The sequence below is a fragment of the Ctenopharyngodon idella genome, chromosome 14 (assembly GCF_019924925.1).
Source record: "Ctenopharyngodon idella isolate HZGC_01 chromosome 14, HZGC01, whole genome shotgun sequence".
NCBI lineage: Eukaryota > Metazoa > Chordata > Actinopteri > Cypriniformes > Xenocyprididae > Ctenopharyngodon > Ctenopharyngodon idella.
This window is the reverse complement of record NC_067233.1, coordinates 9,785,105-9,807,186: the sequence shown is the minus strand read 5'-3', so window position 1 is coordinate 9,807,186 and position 22,082 is coordinate 9,785,105. Positions and strand designations below refer to the sequence as shown.

Genomic DNA, 22,082 nt, shown 5'->3' with positions numbered 1-22,082 from the left:
ATTAAAAACGCTTTGGACTTCGTAAGTTCATCCCATCTAAACATTAAACTCCACAAGAACATACTAGTGAACAAACACAAACTTGTTGCCTGGTTCTGGAGTAAGTTTAGCAGTTAGCTGGCCGTTATCTGTCCATCTGAGCCCGCTAACTCTGCCTCTCAAAACCCCCTCAATGAAAGTAATGGATTTAAGTCCTCAGCCGTCCAAACAACCTCGAAACAAACCCATAGTACTAAAGATATGTCATGTGACTGATTTTATGCAACGAGAACTTGTCCAAAGAACCTGTAAATCAGCAAATTCTTACCCATTTGCGCCCGCAACCCTTTGAGAGACGTTGCACCCTCCGCCATTTTTGCCGAAGTTTTTTTCCTGCTGTTTGGCGCTGACACATTAGAGGCGCGCGAGGACGCCGACTGCTCAACCAGTCAAGCGCTACAGACGGTGACACCGACATCTAGCGGTCAACCGCACACACTGCAAGATATTGCATGAGTGCTCGTACTCAGAGACAGTGGTGTCCGTGGCCACAAGAGGGAGCCATGGAAAACTTCAGAAAGGAAAAGATTTCATTTTAAATGTATTTTAGGGCTGTCAAAGTTACATTACTCTAATAGAAAGTAGAAAAAGCTGTAAAGTAAATCTTAATACAAAGTAAATATTTTACAGATAGATATGTTAATGCTTTGCTTTTACTTGACAATATAAAAGAAAATTATACACTTCTCACACAGTAATTTACACATGAAAATATATAACTCATAATATTTTAGGTAGGGAGACCCTTGCAAAATGATTATCATATTTGAGTGTGTAGCCTTTTGTGGGCATTAAAAGTTTTTAAAAAATCCACCGTCATCACCCCTTTATTATGAAAATGCATTATTATAAAATGTAAATAATTTGCATATAATCATAGTTATATAATCAGATATTTTGAGATGGATATTCGTTTTTAAGTTATGTTTTATATCAACAAAAACACTAAATAAAAGGTTTGGTGTACAGGCTTTGTATGTTTTCCTTTTACCACTGCTGTATATTTAAAGGCCCGTTCAAACCAAGGACGATAACTGTAAAGATAACGATAAAGATATATTTCTAAAAATCATTCTAAATATAAAAGAATAGCAGTGTCCACACCACAGCTATAACGATAACGATATAGAGAAACAATATTTTTGGGATCACTTTAAGATCGATTTTTTTCCAGCTGCTGGACGATAAAACACTGACAGCCAATCAGAATCCATTCTAATGTAAGGGGTCGCGCATTTAAAATGGCAGATGACATTGCGGAGAAGTTAATCGCCAAGGTCCAAAAAAGCCACCACTGTTTGACAAGTCGGCTCCTCTTTTCAAGGATACTTTAAAGAAAAGGGATATATGGAAAACAATCGGTCATACCCCCAGAATAAATGGTGAGAAGTATTAACGATGAGATCATTATTCCAGGCTAGCAAACAGTATAACATAAAAATTACCTTAGGTATCCAGCTACCTCAGGTATCCAGCTCAGGTACAAAAACATTGTCTTGCTTCCTTTGAAGTTGCAGTGAAAAAGACGAAGTGTCGTTTTTATTCCACTATATTGATTTTGTCAGCTAAATTCACTGTTAGATTAGATCGATTACACTAGCTATTCACTCAAAACATTGCATGCTGAGGACATCTGCTGGTTAAAGCCGTGAAAATGCAACAAGAAAGAACAGTAAAACATGTTGTGCACACTTTGAAACCGCAGCGCATGAGCTTACAATAAACAGACTGTTATTGTTCGTTGGTGTGGATGCAAATCTAGTTATCATTATAGTTATCGTTATAGTTATCGTTCTTGGTGTGAACGGGCCTTAAGTTTTGACAGTGTTGAATGAGAAACAGGATCATCAAAACTGTGCAACCCCTCCCTTTAAGAAAACACCATATTCCCTTTGGCAGTACTGCTTTCCAGGCATCTAAAACTACTTTCTTTCATTTTAGCCATAGCTTGCAGGCCCCTCATTCATTTTTTATAGCAGGTTGAGCTTTGTATCAGTTACACGTATTAAATAATGCACTAGCACTTCTGTTATTTAACACTTACTGTAAGCAGCTAATAATGGATGTGCCTGTGAGGGAATGTCATGGGTTCAGATATGGAGAACAGGTTATATGAAGCACTAGCAAACACATCCCATAGAGAGACAACAGAGATACAACACAACCTCAGGATCTTATAACAATAGCTGCTATAACTAATTCAGTGACCAGTGCAGGGCGAAACAAAACTGGTTTTTAAAAACTTGTGTGACCTGATTTAACTGATACAGTTGAAGAACTAGCTATAATGTTGCAAATGCATTTAGTACATAGTATAGCATTTTGCAAAAAGTTATTTGAAGTCAGCTTTACATTATGAAGCACAATTCAATATTTATTCGCACAATAATTGTTAAAATTGTCATGGATTTTGATTTTTTAATTGATCATTCATTGATGATATCCAAAGATAAACTAAAGCACCGATTAAAGATATCTGTCACACCTTATTGTCAAAACTATGAAATTTCTTTCTGTAAGCGTGAAGTCATAATATTTGGTTTCAAATGTGGAAGAAAGAGGTGTAGGCCCATAATAGTATGTGTGAAACCTCATACACGGGAACATAATCGTCGTATAATTTTTTCACAGTCTTGTGGTAAATTCTTTCAAGTTTCTTGCTGTAATACCCTGAATGGGAAATTTAGAGGAAATGGTGAGGAGGAGGCTGAAACCTTCCTTTGCCCTTCTGTTAAATGATCTCTCATACACGCAGAAGATGATTAATGCTTTCCTTGAAAATTGTTTCTCTTTGGGAACAATACACAATTTAAAACACTGGAACTACAATAAAGGAATTAGAGCATTCAGTGTTTTTGCTTTGGATTTCTCTTCACTGATTCTTGAAATGTGGAACAAACACGTCCCACCACTTTACCTTCCATTAGCCTACTTTTTAAAATAACAGCATTTCCACTAAATTCATCAGAGATAGTGGCTAGAATGTTCTTAATAAAAATTTACTTTCTTTTCTTTCTTTATTTTACATTCCAATATGTATAGATTAAAATATGTACAGAACTTAAGAAAATATAAATATATATCTTGTAGAGAAACACTATCAAAAAATCCTCTTTGTCCTACTCTTTGTCAGTGTCTGGTATAAAATAAAATAAAATAAAATAAAATAAAATAAAATAAAATAAAATAAAATAAAATAAAATAATAAAAAAGCTTTAAAGCAAGTTACCATGAAATATATTGGTTTGACATTTTATCTTCTAAGAAACAGTATTTCGGAATAAAGACCTGGATGTTCTATAATTACCCTCATAAAATCAGCCACTGCTTGTGTATCAGTAGAAATCTAAACTGTTTAACACAATGGAAGTAAGTAATGCAATGGAAAAATGGAATTTGGCATTTTTCAGTTATTTGATAATATATATATATATATATATATATATATATATATATATATATAGGCCTAATATTATAAATATGTTCCATGTTTTATATATCACAATAGCAGACACATTTGATTTGGAACTAATAAAAGGATGAATATAGAATATTCACAAAATATGTATTCAAATTAATAAATGAAAATATCTGTCCAAATGAGAATTGTGTAATTGAGCGTGGAGAGAACTATGGGTTGCAGATAGACAGCCACTATAAAATCTAATTAAATTTGTTTGGTAAGAGCTATCTGGAAGAACTGATTCTGATCTGAAGACCTGAGGAGGAACATTACCCGAACTGTTTGCTTAAGATCTAAAACAACTTCCTGTTAAGATGATACACACATTCTGCCCACACAAATATATGCAGAACTGTTCATGTAATGAAAACTTAAACAGTTCCTCATATGCACTGCCATGTGCTGTTTTTCGGTGATTAACTCTTACAGCTTCAATCATATGTTCTGTTTTTACCATCACTAAGCTTTTACAGAACAAGCTGACACAAATGCATTATACGCCCACCAGTGACCTTATATCAGACACATTCTTCCCATTTAGCAAGAGTCATGCCTTTTCTGCAGTATTTCATCACACAACTTGCACTATTAATCTTTAACTATAAATGAGGTGTGTCTTCTCCCACATTCATAAGTGATAATCATAAACAGGGTCTTAAAACAAGCAAGCATCACAATCAAAATAAGCATGCTAGGTCTCAGGTTTGTGAAAGCGTAACATTGACAGATTTATAAAATGAAAGGGTTAAGTAACTCGTTCATAATAAGATTAACTGGTTCCGGAAACTGTTCCCTATTGACCCATGTATGGATCCTTTTATGTTTATCACTGTCTTTATGATTAATAAATAACTTATCAACAAGAGATTGGGCGTGGATTTTGTCTCCTGAGGAGAGGTCCTGCGCTGGATATATTTAGAGGACAACATACCCTCATTGAGTCATATGGTTTTCTAGGTGGAATTTGTTGGTTTTCCATCGTTTACTTTGTTTTGTTAATACTGAAGTGTTTTTCCATTCTAGAGACATGTCATAAGACAGTAAGTATCTAACTCATTATAAACAATGTGTATCTTTTATCTTAAAAGTTATACAAATTATAACTTAATCGTTTTTCCACTTTATGGATTGTTTGACTCTTTAACCAACACTTTAATGTTAAATAGAGAGATATATAAATACTTTAAATCCTTTTTTTGAAAGTTTTTGATGTGAGGACACTGTAGAAATGAACATTTTCTCTCTCTCTCTTTGATTTATTTATTTACAGAGATATCATGCATACATTTAAGAAATACCTGCCTGTGACTATTTACATATGGATTTTTGGCTCCTCTCTCATATGTTCAGGTATGATATTTCACCTTATAAAAAATCTTGCATTTCTTATGTATGCTAAATGATTAAATTAATTAAATAATTCCTTGAAAAATGTGATTGCAGTTTTATATTGCTTAAGAGGATACTATTTATTACTTATTAATGTACAAAGTTAGGATATTGTTTGCAAACTTATAGCTGAAAATAGATGCCTAATCCGTATTCTAACTTTCAGGCTCGAGCCTATGGGGGAAGAAGATGGTCTTTTCAACCCAATGTGTTTGGCAGCTGAATAAAAATGTTATCATCCCACCTTTAGAGGAACTGAGTGTTTGTGTCAACCTCATGAAAAAGTATATTACTTATGAATGGACTGCTTTTGACTACAAAGGTCCAGGGCAACAGCACATGGAGCTTGGCTTGGCTGGAAATGGTGGAAATTTAAAAGCCTCCCTTTTTGGAAAAGAATGGATAGTTGCATATGACCTTCACATAAACAATTGGTACACAGTTTGTCTGACATGGTCGAGTCACACTAGGCTTTTCCAGATGATTGTTAATCAAGCCATTTTCGAATTTCATTTGAATGAAACATCACCCAGGTTCCTTGCCGCAAATGGTACCTTGACTTTGGGAGTGTCACATAGCTTTGTTGGAGGTGCTATTGTATTTGAGACCGGGAAAAACTTCCTTGGAGATATGTCCTTGTTCCGAATGTGGGGAGTGCAGCTGAGTCCATTGCAGCTGGATGAATTCAAATGTGTAGATGGGAACATTATGACTTGGAGAACACAGGACTGGGATAATCAGAAGTGCCCAGCAATAGAGGACAACAGCTTGAAGTGTGGTGAGAGAAACTGCTCTGTTTTTCTCTGTGAAGAATACAAGAATATTTATAAGAGAGGAAGGAACTTGCGTTATATGATGTTATGGATTATTGAAATTGCACTCTAATGAACTGTATCTTTATTTTAGTATCGTCAAAATATAAAATTCAGATGAACACATCTATTACGCAAAATACCAATGATGACAATGCTGAGAATGATGTCCAGGAGATTGTTCTACACTGGGTAAGATTATACTTGCATATATGTGTGTATATATAACATTATAAATCTTTCTCCTGGTGTTTTTCAGAGTCAGTAGAAAGGCCTCTTTAGTGTCCTAAGTTATTGGAACTGTGACTTTAATTGTCTATCGCCTGTAAACTGTTGGTGGGCATGCAAAAATTGCTTATGAGACATTGAAAAAGCATGAAAAACATTGTTTAAACCCTTTCAAATAAAGATCTGTAAAACTTATTTGGATTTAACAAAATTATCTTCAAAATACATTATCCTGAAAAAAGGACATGTCTTTTATTTTTTTGCTGAGTTTATATAAATATATATTTATATATGTTTTTTTATTGTTATTTTAGCTAAAGCACATTTTCCCTTGGAAAATATCAGTGCATTCTATGTTCCTGTCAAATTTAAGGTAATCGTTTCATTTTTTAAACAAACTAAATCAGAAGTTTATATATATAATTATTTTTCCATTTAACTGCACAGTTACATAGACTTTATGTCTTAGAAAGTTGCCTCATTTTTCTCATCTGTGCTCCAATTTAGCCCTCAAACAGAAGCTGGTTTACCTGGACAAAATAAGGAGAACATTCAGGTACAATATTAATATTTACCATATTTAACTAAATAATTAAGTGGACATATACAGTATATTTATATCCTAATGTTATAACATTACAAAACACTGTGTTTTTCTCAAATGTGTTATATACATGCTTTTTACAGGATCATGGAATGCCAACAATCAAGACACAATGGTAAAAAAAATTCCTCATACACCTGCAATGCATACATGTATGTCATGGATATTCAGTAAAATAGGAAGTTTATGCTTTGTGTATGAATCAGATCATCTAAACGAGTATTTGTCATGACTCTGTTGTGGTCTTAGGTTTGATTGTGTGGTGTTTGTGAAAGTGATACCTGAAGATGATGTGGGTAAAACAGTATCTGAGATACAGGGGCTGCTAATACCCATCTATAACTACAGCGAAAACATCTCCCTGATAACAAACCCAGATTCTATAAACATCCTCTCAGTAGGTATGTAGTTATGTGTGAGGGGTGGGAAGTGGAGAATTCAGTTGATCAAAACTCTTTTCCGAATTTTACAGCTGTATTACCAAATGTGACTTTGAATCCTGCTGTAACTGCACCAGTCTTGTCTCAAACCACAAAGAGTCCCGACATAGGAAGTGCAAATATTACAATATCAGGTCTGTGCCATCATAACTCAACTGAAGTAAACTGTTTTATCAATACAGAAGCACTTAAACCTTAATTTGGTCAAAGGTACTAAAGGCTCACATTCCGTTTTAAGAACTCACATGTAAAATATTCTGTTCTTCAGTATCTCGCACATCATTACAAACACGGGCCATGGAAAATATCTGTTCAGCCACTTCAGGCTTAACTTCGCACAGAGGTGAGTTAAACAAACACATTGGTATGGTTGTACATATAGCAGAATGTCATCTCAAAAGCCAATAAAGTGACCAGTGACCTGACCACTATGCAAAACATTTTTGAAAATACAGGTTTGTTAATTGATACCATTTGTTTCCCTCAAAACCTGCATTCAAAAATGTTTTACATAGTGTTCACTTTATTGGGCTTCTAGATGAGATAGTTAATACCTGAGCAAATTAGCATGTGTCTCATACTTGTCATTCTTTGTTCTGCACAACAACATTGAAAAAATGGTGCAAATATATTGAATTAATTATCATTATTTTATGTTTATTTTAAATTATTGATATATATTATTATCAATTACTGAACCGTTAAAAAATGTTTTGCAGTATAATTTGTTCTATGTATTCATTATATTTAACAGGGGTTTAATTCACTAATGTTTCACCAGATTTTGAAGACATTTTTTATAGAGTCTATCTCAACCTAACAATGAGTGGCAGTATCACAGACCCTAAACAGGCTATACAACAATGGGTGAGTAAAGACATATTATAAATATATTATAAAAAGTCAATTTAGAGCAGACCATTGAGGTACTTCTTTTCTTCAGCTTCAGGAAACACTGCAAAAATGCAAAATGGACGTTTTGAATCTTGTGCTAAAAGGAGCTCCTAAGTAAGTGTCCCAACACTGAGCACATGGAACATTCAAATGCAGATAAAATAGATGCTGTATCATTAATTAAATTAAATCTTTTTTAGGTACATCACTACTTTTCAGGTTCAGTCATCGGCATCAGTCAATGCCACAGCAGCAGAGAGGCTAATTTTTGAACTCTTAACAAAAGGATACACCAATGCTACCATCAGTATCAGTGTCCCGACTGGAGAAGTCAAAGTCAACCATATAGGTCTGATTTTGGCCTTTTATTGGTGACCAAACATAAAAATGAAGGAGAAAGATGTTAGATATAACAAAAAAATACAAATCACTGTTGTAATGGAGTTAAAATATGTGTGTGGTTTCTCAGTGCAAGCTGTTTATTGTTGCAGATCCAGGCCATTGTCCAGAAGAGTTCATGCTCACAGTGTATGGTATATACACGTGGCCTGCCATGACGGCTCAAAGCCAATATGACATGGGGTGTGAGCAAGGGGATGAAAGTGCTACAAGGTTTTGGTAAGTACTACACATTGTGCAGTATTTAATACTGATCAAAACAACACAGGTTGATTTAGTTATTTCTTCTATTGAAATATCAGCGTCAATCAATTAATCTATTGATATATTTAAAGAATTATATCTCCAATTTGTTTTAATGGAGTTATAATTTCCTTTATCAAATCTCCATTGCATATACTTTACAGTGAAATGCTTTGTTTCTATAGAAGCAGTTCAATGGCCCTGGAAAAACATTCAGATAACACTTTACCTTTGCGTCATTTAGCACACAAACTATATACACAATCCGGTGCTGCTCCTCTGATTAATATATCTTATCTTTTTCTTGTGGAAAGCAATATCCTTTAATTGAATAATTAGCTTCACAATCCTGCTTGGACTCCTGACAATGTAAATATTAACTCTTAACCTGACCAGGATAGCAATAAATCCAGTCACCATTACATACAATTTTTTACAGAGCTTATAGAAATAGTCTCTGACTTCTGTTTACAAGAGTACAAGAAAAAAGCTGTACTACAATCGTTTCATGTCTAAAACTCTGCTGAACATAATATTTCCCTCATTAACATGGAAAAGTCAGGACAATGCATTTTAAATAGCTGAATGAGAATTACATCTCTTCCCATTCTATTCAGTAAATTAAACGGGGCAACTGACAGAGCAGTTTGGGATCCTCCAGACATGAGCAAGTGTATAAGGACAGTAGATTTTGATTATTTGGAAAATATCACCGTTACAGCTGGTAAGTTATCAATATGGGTTTTTATTTGCCTTTAATTGTCAAAAGCACAATTAAATTGACTACTTTAATGGCATATGTCCCCAGACAACTCAGCAGACATTGTGGACATGATTGGGGATCTGTTAAGGGAACAAAATGGTCTGAATGGTGCTCAGCTGCACATTGTGCTTGAAAAGCTGTCTAAGGTCACTGAGGTTGGAACCTTGACCAAAGACCTATCCAGCAGCATTACTAACATTGTTTCAGATATCTGTAATATCAAAACTGATCTCACCCAAGTCACTAACAAGTAAGTATGCAAGCAGGCATTTGTGCATGTTTATATTGATACATATAGTTAGTTTTGATTCATATTGTAACATGTATGTTCTGTTCTGTTTAGTTTCACTGTGTTTTGGTTCTATTTTCGCTGTTGTTAATTAGTTCTACGCACCTGTTTCTGTTCTGTTGATTATCTGTTCCTTTGTATTTAAGCCCTCAGTTTGCTTTGTTTCATGGTCTGGTATTGTTTATGTTAAGCGTATTTATTTCCTGAGCTTCTTCCCTGTGATTCTCCTACGTATTCCTAGTGGAATTTACTATTAAAGACTCTGTAGCAAGGTTTAAAGTCTCAGGGAATAAGGAGGTGGGAACCGGCGAACGTTAAAAAATAACTTTAATCCTAAATAAACAAAATGAAAGTTGCAATATGAAAATGCAATATGATATCTCTATATATCTCTGAAATATGTCCTAGTATTTTCCTGCTGTCTTCACTCCATTATGTCTTTCTGTGTGGTAGAATTCTTTATATTACAGACCTTATGGGAGACAGGACGGTGTTCACAGGAGATGCTCATAACATGACAGCACCTTCATTAGCACTGCAGCTGATCAATCCTGACACCTCTCAGTTCCACGGCCTCACATTTGAAGTGTCCTCCATACAGAATGATAGCATCCCTGAGGTGAGAGACAAAGAGAGATTGTATCTAACACTGCATGAGACCAAGATCATTATGGAAACTTTAGACTCTTAGCGAAAGTGTGATATTAAAATATCACAGTATCGTTGCAAACGTGTTTTCACACTATTGTGACCACAAGGTTTCTGTGTCCTTGTGTGCGTTAGTGATTGTGTGATTCAAGTGGTTATTTTAGCACCATTTACATGTCAGGTGTGATATTAAGCCTGACCACTGAATGACATTGAAGTGAGATGTAAATGTATTCTGCCACCATTGTTGTATTAAAGCTGAAGTATGTCATTTTTATCAGTGTAATGTAATCAGTGTGTTAAAATACTTAGATATCCCAATTTAATATGCAGAGACAACTATACATAAGCAATTCATCGATACATTTTCTCAAAAAACTGTCAAAATCTCTGTTGACTACATGGTCAAAGCCTAGCAGAAGAAGCCGCTTGTTTACCAAAGTTAACATACAGAGTTTGTTTTGTTGCAGTTATAAAAAATTAGTTGAACTCTTTTAAGTCTCCCTGTCAATATATTGTTGTAGCATGTATAAACAAATATATTATGGTCGTTTTGGGTTGCTAGATTGTTTTATGGTTATTGGCCATCTCTGTCCGACCTGTTTGTGTGTATTCAGCCTTTAGAAGCTTCAAGCAATCAGACTCTATCACATTCGTTCCCAATGGATACAAAACATCCCAAAGCAGACTGATCACAGCTCTTTCTTGTGGTCTGTACACATGATTTTTGGAGACTTTAGAGCTTGCTGGACAAATGTCATGACATGACATGGTTCTGCATTTTTAGAAATGTTTAAGAAGAAGTAAATATAAAATGCACAATTATAATAAATAATTAAGGAATATCAGACCAGTAAGTGTGCCTTTTTTTTTCAAATATCAGCTGATATTTGGTCCAACAATATGCATTTAACCGTTTTATAAAAGCAGAATGACAATCGTGCTGATTGTCATTCTGCTTTTATAAAACGGTTAAATGCACAAGCAGTCAATATAGAATAACTCAGATTTTACACTTTATATTATGAGTTAATTGGTCATTTTTGCATAATTAAAGAAAAAAAGTCACAAAATCAAAGCAGAATAAACCATGCACAACCCCTATCACCAAACAAACCAGTATTTTCAACTAATCGACTGAGTGAATAATTCAATGACTCATTCATAAAGACAGTCACTTGTTGCCACCTACAGTACTGGCATAACGATGTAACCTGCATTTAGTTTTAGTCATTAATATTTATAAAAAGTGTGAACTTGAATGGTTTATTGTTCTTGCAGTAATGTTTCCTTCCCATCCTTTTTGTAGATATTTTATGATGAGAACTTTACAGAGCATCCAGACACAGGAACTTTAGCTTTCATATCCTTACCTCCGGCAATTGAAAGCTTTTTCCCAAACAATGGAGCCAGGCCTCGGGTTCAGTTCCATTTTTATGGCAAAGAAAAATTCTTTGAGGTAACATACACTTCTTTTCCTCACTTTTAGAAGAAGAATAAACAGTCAGTTTAATGTAAATAACGGCAAAGCTATAAAATTGCTGTATATAATGGAACATAATGTATATATGGAACATTTTTGTGAGAATCAGTACCTCTGATGGCAAATTTTTAACATTTAGGACCCTACAATCAACATGGCGCTGAACTCTTATGTGGTGTCTGCCAGTGTCACCAATGCCACAGTGAGCCACCTTGAGATCCCAGTGATGGTCACTCTCCGCCATCTCGAAAACAAAGAGGTCTGTGTGGATACAATCAACCAGCCACCTCCAAAACAAATCACAAATCAACAGTTCACCATCATTATTGCCCCAGTATGCAACTGTTTGAACACACTTTAGTAAACAGTTAAAATAATATGCTACCACTAAGCGCATGGTATCTTTTGTCAGCAAATATCTTGCTAAGATTTAATTTATCCACTATGATAACACCTGACATTATCACTGATTTATAGTCTGATCATTAAAGTAATATTTCACCATGCACACTCTCTTTTTTCTCTATAGGACCAGGACACTGCCAAGTGTGTCTACTGGGACTTCAACAAAAACAGTGAGCTTTGTGATACGCATTTTTTAAATTCAACATTTAGGACTATCTATAGTAAGAGAGCTCTTCATTTTGATCGATATCGCCATGATAGTTCAATGGTTGTTTCTTTTCTCATAGATGAGAAAGGTGGATGGAACAATACAGGATGTGAGACAATGAAGTCTAATGCCACTCATACGTCCTGTTCCTGTGATCACCTCACACATTTTGGAGTTCTTCTTGTGAGTTCATTTTTGTGTGCCTAGGACATAGACAGTCAAGTAAAGATTTTTATAAAGTAGGCCTACACAAAGTTTTACATTACATTTTTGCTTGTGTGAAACTAAATTTGCCTTTTCACCAGCACAAGGTCAGTGAATTAGAAATGTCAATTTATGTACCAAATGCAATATAATAATTACCAGTATAATAATTACCTTTTCTGAAAACATTTGGAAACTAAAGGTCAGTGTTAATTTATGGATGACAAACGATTTGCATAATACATGCCTAGATTTTTATTATTGTAACCACTTTGTGTGTTTTCCTGAACCTATCTGTTTTCCAGGATATCTCTAAAACTCCAATAAACCCGAAAGATGAAAGGATTCTGACTGTCATCTCATACCTGGGCAGTGGCATATCCTCCATCTTTCTTGGAGTCACACTTTTGACCTATTTGTCCTTTGAGTGAGTTCTTAGACTCTTTTGCATTATGTGTTCAGCATCCTATGTCTTTCCTTACACGTTTTCTTACCACAGGAAACTGAGGCGAGACTACCCTTCGAAGATCCTTATTAACCTCTCCGTGGCCTTGCTAGGGTTGAACATGTTGTTCCTGGTGAACTCCTGGTTTGCCTCTTTTAACAGCAATGCCCTTTGCATTACTGTAGCCGCCTTTCTACATTACTTCTTTCTGGCTACCTTTACTTGGATGGGACTGGGTGCAATCAACATGTATCTGGCCTTGGTCAAGGTCTTTAATTCATATGTGCCATCATACATCCTCAAATTCTGTGCTCTTGGATGGGGTAAGACAGGCAGTTTTGCATTTTTTCTCTTCATGTAAATGTTATACTGTGGAGTATATAACAATTGAATAACCATTAAGAAACAAAAAACAGTGCTTCTGTTTGTTAATTTTTTTAAACTGTTGTTTGCAGGTTTACCTCTGCTGGTTGTAAGTTTAGTGCTTGCCATTGATGTAAATTCATATGGTGCTGGCCTCTCCAGAGCACCTCTCCAAGAAGAACCCACTGCATTGTAGGTGCCAAACAACACAGTTTACACTCTAAAAATGCTGGGTTAAAAAACAACCCAAGTTGGGTTGAAAATGGGTTGGGTTGTTTTAACCCAGCGGTTGGGTTAAATGTTTGCTGGGCAGTTTTATTTAACCCAACTATTGTTTAAAAAATTACTATATGGCTGGCTTAGTATGAACCCAAAATAGGTTGGAAATTAAAAATCAGACACATAATTACTAGAGGCAACAATAATAATCGAAAGGTGAACATTTATTAATAAGCAATTTAACAAATGTTTATTGTTTAATTATTATTCATTAAATGTTAATTTACAACATACTTTGGGTTCATTTTAAGCAAGAAGTACAGTAATTTTTAAACAATAGTTGAGTTAAATAAAACTACCCAGCAGGTTGGGCAAACATTTAACCCAACCGTTGGGTTCAAACAACCCAATTGTTGGGTTTGTCCATTTTCAACTCAACTTGGGTTGTTTTTTACCCAGCGTTTTTTAGAGTGTAAAATGCACAGTTTTAAATGCATAATTTATATTGGTGCCAAAAAATCCTGGGTTAAAAACAACCCAAGCTGTTGTGAAAATGGACAAACCTCACAAATTGCTCACTTAAAATGAACCCAAAGTATGTTGGAAAATACATTTATTAATATGTTTAATAAGAACATTTATTAATAAGTTTAATGAATAATAATTAAACAATAAACATTTATTAAATTGCTTAATAATAAATGTTCACCTTTTGATTCTTATTGTTATTTTGGGTTCATTTTAAGCCAGCCATATAGTAACTTTTAAACAATAGTTGGGTTAAATAAAACTGTCCAGCACTTTAGGCAAACATTTAACCCAACCGCTGGGTTAAAACAATCCAATCACTGGTTTTGTCCATTTTCAACCACACTTGGGTTGTTTTTAACCCAGCATTTTTTAGAATGTACAAATTCGCCAATTTGCTAAAACCTAAAATAGTTAGGAATTGTCATGAGACTGTGTTGGAGGAACAATATTATTGGAATCACATTCTCTGTGATGTTTGTCCAGCTAATGAATGACCTTCCTAAACCATGTGACATAACTGAGTGGTGCTCTTAGAATAAATATAATGTTATCATCCGTTGCTGTGCACTCTAAAATAGTTATCATTGGTTGTTATAATAGTTTTCACCATTGGTGCGAACAGGACTTTATGGTAATACTGTACTATCTCTCTTCATCTTTTTCAGTTGCTGGTTAAGGAATGATGTGACCTTTTATGTGACGGTGGTTTCGTTTGTGACCCTGATCATGGTCTGTAATATCTGCATGTTTGCCGTGGTGCTGGTACAGATCCGTAAAATGCATGTCAATAAGCCCGCCAGCAACAGAAAAGGGTTTCTGCATGACCTGCGAGTGGTGGCCAGCCTCACCTTCCTGCTGGGACTTACCTGGACGCTAGCCTTTGTAGCCTGGGGTCCAGCCAAAACACCCCTGCTGTACCTGTTCTCCCTCCTCAACAGTCTTCAAGGTAACAGCAAGGGCTGCTTATACCTATGGAGAGAAAGTTAAAACTAATGCATTCAAAGTATGTCTAACACTGTGCACAGTGATACTCATAATTTGTATAATAGATTTATCAGGCAGAGTAAGAATGCATTAGTGTTTAACACGAAAAGATGGTATGTTGTTTTTGGATTGTAATCTTCAAAGGATCTTTGGACAAGTGTTTTGTTTTTTTTGCTGTATTTCAGGTTTCTTTATCTTCCTGTTTTATTGTCTGATGAAAGACAACGTAAGGAAGCAGTGGAGGATACATCTCTGCTGTGGAAGATTCAGACGGAATGAATACTCAGGTTTGGCTAACATAAACATTAGTTAAACTCATACTTAGTCAATAGCTATACCTGTAAGAGGAAATATTATAATAATTATTTTGTATAATACAAAACTACATATCAAATACCCCCAAAATAATAATAGTGTTCTAGATCAAAATTTACTTGAAAATAAAAATACAAAAGTACATTTACAAACACAACCATTATCAATTAATATTCTTTGAAAAGACAAAAAAAAGAATAATGTCATTTGAATTTTGACCAGACTGGAGTCGTTCTGTGACGGCGGGGGCCAAAGCGAAAGATGGTCAACACGTCTCCTCACCATCCATGAAGTCTGAGACTACCAGTGAAAGGAAGATCTCTGATACCTCAAACTCAGGGGCCAGTCATGATGGTGTCTTTCTCACACAGGACAGAAAACAATAAATAAGGGAAGATGAATTCTGTGTATTCCGTTTCTTTTTGGTTATGTTGAATGACGACTTTGGAAATTTCCCGCAGAAATTCATGAAAAGCCTCTTTTTTAAACTTTAATTCACTGTCATCATTAATAGAATTAAAATAGATTGTTTCAATGATTTCTTCCAGAGAGATGAATTAATGAGGTGATGTGTGTCAACTGTTATGAGTGGTGTCATTCCAGTGAATAATATCTATACATTAGCCATCTGTAAAATTACAGCACTCCCAGAATTACTAGGTTAGTAATTTTGGCTTCAGACTATCAGTATTAAAAAAAGACTACCAGCTCTAAAATGTTTAGTAAGAAATAATTTAAAATGTTTGTTCATAACACTAACTGGGTTTTGGTTAACATATAGGTCTAAACTATGTTACGTTGCTCTGTGAATTCACAATATTTATTGAGGTAAATTATTGTGACATTAATAATGAAATGAAAAATAAAATGATTTGATCACTGTTACCTAAAGTGAAATAAAACAACTTGTTCTAAAAAAACATTATTTCTGTCAGTGTCTTTTTTCAGAGATGACAGTTAAGTGGTCTGACTTGTTCAGTCACATTCTGCTCATAGTGGTTAAAGTTCACAGATTGACGCCTCACATTTAAGGGCAAAAACTGAAGTAGTTTCCTTTAGTCTAACTTTTTTCTCATGGAGAAACAATCTAACTGATTCAACCGCAGCATGTTTAAATCTCATGCAATTACGGATATCACCTTTACTTCATTGTAATTGACCGGGCTTCAACGTCTAATTAAACACTCGATATTTCACAACTACTGCATGGTGAGTAAAAGCTGGCTATTTCCATGACTGTAGTATTTCATCATTTTAAAATAACAGTAACATAAGCGTAACGTTAATTTACAAAACTTATTGTAAAGTGTTACTATATATACAAACACATATGAATATATATATATATATATATATATATATATATATATATATACATACATGTATAATGTAGACTCATAAGGTCAAACTAAATTTTATATTAACTTTTATTTCACATTTTTAAATGAGGTTTGCAGCCCTGCTGCCAAAATTTGAGTTTTTTGAGAATTTATTTTTTTCCTCTAACAATAAATTTTAAACATCAACATTTCATAAACAACTACTTTAACTTTTCTACTTTAGTTCTCATAATAAAATCATTGAATTTGTGGCTCTGGTGCTTTTTTAAAGCATTAACAATTACATTTTGTTCTTTAGCAGAACCGTACTCATCAAGATAATTTAAAAAATAAATAAAAAACAAACAAATAAATAAATATTCTATCGCATGTATAGAAGACCTATCATCATTTATCTCATTGTCACCTTATAACACCTAAACTTGAGTAAATGATGAATTCAGCTAAAATGCAATTTGCAAGAACATTCAGATACAGTTGGGCTTTGATTTATCCCATCCTTATATCCTTTCATTCATCAAAACCATACAAAGAACATCATGAAGTGATGGGATCTTATTGCAATTTCCCTTTGAAGACATGACACCATGAGCAATAATCTATCACCACGACAGGATAGATTGATAAATGTTGCATTGCACACCGTTTCTGCAGTATATCTGGATCAATGATGGAGGAGGATCTAGGAAGCCCAGTGGCTAAGATTAAAGAGGAGTCCGGTAGTGTCCTTCTCACTTACTTCCAAGGAGACATCAACAGCATGGTGGATGAACATTTCTCCCGTGCTCTAGGTAAAGCAACTAAACCGAAGGGAGAGTGCTCTACAATCAAAAGAAACCACAGATCTGCTCAAACAAGTAAACAAGTCCTCTCAAATTCCCTTTTAAATGGAATATTTGACTTGTGGAATGAATTTAAACATTGAATTCCTTTTTTAGATGGACGTGAATCAAGTCAATGGGAAGAACAGTCACAAACCAAGTATCAGCCCATGTTTCCTCCAGAACATCTTCGGCTAGGAACAAGCAGCGAGTCTCAATCAAACCATCATATGTCACCAAATCTCCCAGCAAACAGTGCTGTTCTGTGGTCAGGGGATTCTCGGCAGGGTACGAGTCTCGCTCTGCCCCCCATGACGTACCCCTTGGCTGTTTCCTCTGATGGTTTGATGGTAGCCGAACAACAGTACTCTAATTCTCTGTTAAACTTGCTCCACAATGATCGCGCTGACATGAGCACAGTGATGGTACCCTCCTCCAAACAAGAATTCACGTCTGGATGGACAAAGTATCCTGGATTTTGCGACCAGATGACTTGTGATATCAATCTAAACTCTGGTAAATGCCCTTATTTTCTACCATTCTGTTTTAATCAAACCCAAATAATCATATAATACCGTTCAAAAGATTTTTTAAATGTTTTTGAAAGAAGTCTTTCACACTTACCAAAGCTGCATTTATTTGATCAAAAGACACTAAAAACAGCAATATTGTCAAATGTTTTTGCAATTTAAAAGGTAACACTTTACAATAAGGTTCACTTGTTAGTATTAATTAATGTATTAACTGACATGAACTAACAATGAACAATACATTTGCTACAGTATTTATTATTAATCGTTGTTAATGTTAGTTAATAAAAACACAGTTGTTCATTGTTTGTTCAACTAATGTTACCAGATACAACTTTTGATTTTAATAAAGTATTAGTAAATGTTAAAATTAACATGAACTGAGATTAATAAATGCTGTAGAAGTGTTTTTAATTCTTAGTTCATGTTAACTAAAGTAGTTAACTAATGTTAACTAATGAAACCATATTGTAAAGTGATACTTTTCTATCTTAATGTATTTTAAAATGTAATTATTCCTGTGATGGCAAAGCTGAATTTTCAGCAGCCATTACTCCAGTCTTCAGTCATTTTACTGTCATTTTTGACCAATTTAATGCTTCCTTGCTGAATAAATGTATTAATTTCTTTCAAAACAACAACAACAAAAACAGTCTGACCTCAAGCATTTCAATGGCATTGTATACATAAATTATTAAGTCATTTTTACGTTTTAGTCATTTTAATAGACATTTTTGATTCTCAGTATTTTAATTAACTCACTTGTGATTGCCTTTTAGGTGTACAGGTGATTGAGAAAAAAGATCTTTATTGGTATTAACTAAAAAGTCGTTTGAGATTTAAAAGCAAGAACAAAGAAGTCTTTCATTGCTCTTTCGTTTAACTGAACAAGTGACTAATGGACCTTGCAATGCTTCACCTGGAGGCTTCTGCACATCCAACCTGTTTAGAAACAAGCTCTTCGTGTACCACAGCAAGAGACTGGCCTTGGGCTATACGGTTAAAGACAATCACACGCACACAAAACGAGTAATCTATGTTTTTACAGATTTTTTTTTTTTTACTGGCATTTTACTGGAGTTCATTTGTTGCAACTGAATTTTATGTCATATTTTCATAGATTTTATAGCAAATATCTGTTGTTTTGGTTGCATTTAATTTGTCAGAAAGGCTGCTCTGGGTATAAATAACTTTGATGTGAAAAATTATTACAATCATGATACAATGATCACATACACAAATATATCAATGTACAAAAACTAAAAGTATAAAGAAGTTTTATATGGACTTGAGTATACAGTAATTTAGTAAAATGCATATGTTTCAGTTTGTAGTTTGCACAAACTATATTTATTCCTGTTTCATTCAGGGTTTTCAAGGATGAGAGCATGTTACACAAATTGTCTATGCTGGCATTTGTCTAATTTGGCTGTTTTAAGTTGCAGATAATAATACCGTAGTTTGACTGTTGACAAAGTCTGTGCATCCAACAAAAAAAGGTTTTTTTCTCCCTTTCAAAAGTGTAAAAGCTTATTTATTGTTGCTATCCTAACAGATGCACAATTATACATTTAATCACATTTTATTATCAGCATCTATCATTGTTTTTATGCTACCTGTGATGTTGTCAGAACAGACCTTTGAAAGATGTTTAAGTCACAAACCACCAATTTAAATAACTTTGGTTTTGTATTTTATTGGCTTTAAATGAAATAAATGGCACATTACAACATTTATTCAATGCTACTGAAATACATTTATTTGTAAATTACAGAATTTAAGACAGATTCGGTTTATGACATTGTTCTCTTTTAAATGAAGGCATACTAATGAAAACCCCAACGCTGCACCCTAGTGGATGAAAACAACATTGCACTGCATCTTACTGCAAAAATACATTAATTACAGCAGCATGATGTGAAGTCTGTATGTGTTGGATCTTAATCTCACACTATGATGTAGCTATCAAACTCAAATCCCCCACCATGAATCCAACTCATGGACGCAGATGGAGAAACAGCCATCTCCACACCCCTGCTTGAGGATTATTGATGTCCTTGCACTATATTTAGCAGTTACCCATCCGGTGGCACACGTGTCCCTTTCCAAATAAAACGGACCAAAGCCAAGGCTAAGCTCAGACTCACCTCTGGCTAGAAAAATTCTCACACTGATCATTTCACATTTCATTGCTAGCGAGTAAAGGGCTAAATACATTTACTGGACAACTTTAGAGTGACTGTTTTATGCTTTATATTTACACGATATTACTCGATTCTGATTTGTCAGGTGCATCATCTGATATTTCCTAATCATCTCTATGGCAATCATACTGATCATCTGGGTCACTAAATTGCACAGCCTACCTGTCTCTCATTTCACACGGCGGACTCACGTCTTAATACTTCGCTACTATATAATTACGGTAAAAGCAATAGCCTATGTGAAATATGTGAGAATTTCAAGTATTTATAAAACTGTAGATGAAATTCAATGGACACCTTGCTTGCTAATATCACACGACGCCACAAAAGGAGTCGTGAATGGCAGGGAAGCACCATAACTGACTCCATAGGTCACATGACAGCGGGAACATCGCGGATGTAGTGGGCCCTATTTCTGTATTGTATTCACGCTACACACATAAATAGGCCTACTTTAGTCGTACTTTTTAAGTTCTTCATCAAATGTAATACCTACTCTGACAGTATGATTTAGGATACAGCTGCTCTCATTCATAAAAAATAATCTGCCGCCATCTTGCACCTCAGTTAAAGGGTTAGTTCACCCAAAAATAAAATTATTTCATTACTCACCCTCATGTTGTTCCACACCCGTAAGACCTTCGTTCATCTTTGGAACACAAATTAAGATATTTTTGATAAAATCCGATGGCTCAGTGAGGCCTGCATCGCCAGCAATAACACTCCCTTTTTCAATGCCCAGAAAGCTGCTAAAAACATATTTAAAACAGTTTGTGTGACTACAGTGGTTCAACCTTAATATTATAAAGTGACAAGAATACTTTTTGTGTGCCAAAAATAACAAAATAGAGACTTTAATTAACAATATCTAGTGATGGTCGATTTCAAAACACTGCTTCATGAAGCTTCGAAGCTTTACGAATCATTTGTTTCGAATCAGTGGTTCGGAGCGTGTATCAAACTACCAAAGTCACGTGAGCTATTGAAGTTTCAAAACACTTATAACGTAACAAAGCCTCTTTTACTGAAATCGTGATTTTGGCGCTCTGAACCACTGATTCAAAACAAATGATTCGTAAAGCTTTGAAGCTTCAAGAAACAGTGTTTTGAGATCGCCCATCACTCGATATTGTGGAATAAAGTCGCTATTTTATTATTTTTGGTGCACAAAAAGTATTCTTGTCGCTTTATAATATTAAGGTTGAACCACTGTAGTCACATTATTTTATCACTTTATTTTGATGCTCCCCCAACAGAAATTCTACAATTAACTTTGCAAGTAGGCTTACAAATGGATCTCTATGTTACATATGGATCTCTATGTTATTCTACTAACCCCAACCCAACTGTCTACTAATACTCGAATGAGAGTTAGTTGACATGTAGGCCTATAGTTGCAAATGTTTGAAGTGGAAATAAAGTGTAATAAAGTGTAACCCTGTATAAATATTACTTTAATGTTGTTGCAGTGTTCATTTTGTTGCTTGGCTGATTGCATTGTACATTGCAATAGACTATTTGTCTTAACAGAAGCTTTAAGATAATACAGGTACAATTATAGAATACTTTAAAATGAAATCAGTATTTTGTGCCCAATTGTTTATTCATTTGTGGATATTTTGTCTTACTCTGCTGCTAAGCTCAAAACGTCATGGGGTTTGATCCACATACTCTCAGTTTAACGAGAAAAAGTCTCACTTGTTTAGGACATTGTTTTAAAAAATTGTTATTGTGCTTCATGATATTGTGCTGCACAAGGCAAATTGGAAGTATTTTGTGACTCCTCTGGCATTTCGGTTTGCCTTTGTTATTGCCACTC

General features: G+C 34.6%; 3 protein-coding genes across 32 annotated transcripts in view; 2 read left to right on the top strand and 1 right to left on the bottom strand.

The window, feature by feature from the left end:
* Nucleotides 1-469, bottom strand: part of map7d3 (MAP7 domain containing 3) — a 31,866-nt gene extending 31,397 nt beyond the window's left edge. For all 29 annotated transcript variants that reach the window (XM_051918350.1, XM_051918352.1, XM_051918351.1 and 26 more), the window contains exon 1: nt 308-469. In XM_051918350.1, the coding sequence (XP_051774310.1) occupies nt 308-353 (46 nt within the window). In that variant the 5' untranslated portion in view covers nt 354-469. The remainder of the gene's footprint in view (nt 1-307) is intronic.
* A 3,049-nt stretch (nt 470-3,518) lies between these two features.
* Nucleotides 3,519-15,769, top strand: adgrg4a (adhesion G protein-coupled receptor G4a). 2 transcript variants are annotated; one of them, XM_051861011.1, is made up of 27 exons: nt 3,519-4,542; nt 4,773-4,852; nt 5,058-5,669; nt 5,798-5,895; nt 6,246-6,304; nt 6,439-6,487; nt 6,619-6,650; nt 6,785-6,936; nt 7,008-7,109; nt 7,244-7,318; nt 7,757-7,842; nt 7,919-7,983; nt 8,070-8,218; nt 8,361-8,487; nt 9,129-9,235; nt 9,320-9,524; nt 10,017-10,182; nt 11,521-11,670; nt 11,834-11,953; nt 12,224-12,269; nt 12,387-12,490; nt 12,817-12,938; nt 13,011-13,279; nt 13,412-13,511; nt 14,735-15,015; nt 15,239-15,340; nt 15,591-15,769. In XM_051861011.1, the coding sequence occupies exons 2-27, from the start codon at nt 4,780-4,782 to the stop codon at nt 15,752-15,754; spliced, it is 3,615 nt and encodes a 1,204-aa protein (XP_051716971.1). In that variant the 5' UTR covers nt 3,519-4,542; nt 4,773-4,779; the 3' UTR covers nt 15,755-15,769. The 2 variants fall into 2 exon arrangements, with proteins under 2 accessions (XP_051716971.1, XP_051716972.1); XM_051861012.1 differs by lacking the exons at nt 3,519-4,542; nt 4,773-4,852 and having other exon boundaries at nt 5,524-5,669; nt 6,785-7,109.
* A 612-nt stretch (nt 15,770-16,381) lies between these two features.
* Nucleotides 16,382-19,795, top strand: vgll1 (vestigial like family member 1). The gene is made up of 4 exons (XM_051860004.1): nt 16,382-16,577; nt 17,363-17,565; nt 17,647-18,045; nt 18,839-19,795. The coding sequence occupies exons 2-4, from the start codon at nt 17,376-17,378 to the stop codon at nt 18,877-18,879; spliced, it is 630 nt and encodes a 209-aa protein (XP_051715964.1). The 5' UTR covers nt 16,382-16,577; nt 17,363-17,375; the 3' UTR covers nt 18,880-19,795.
* Nucleotides 19,796-22,082: the final 2,287 nt, after the last annotated feature.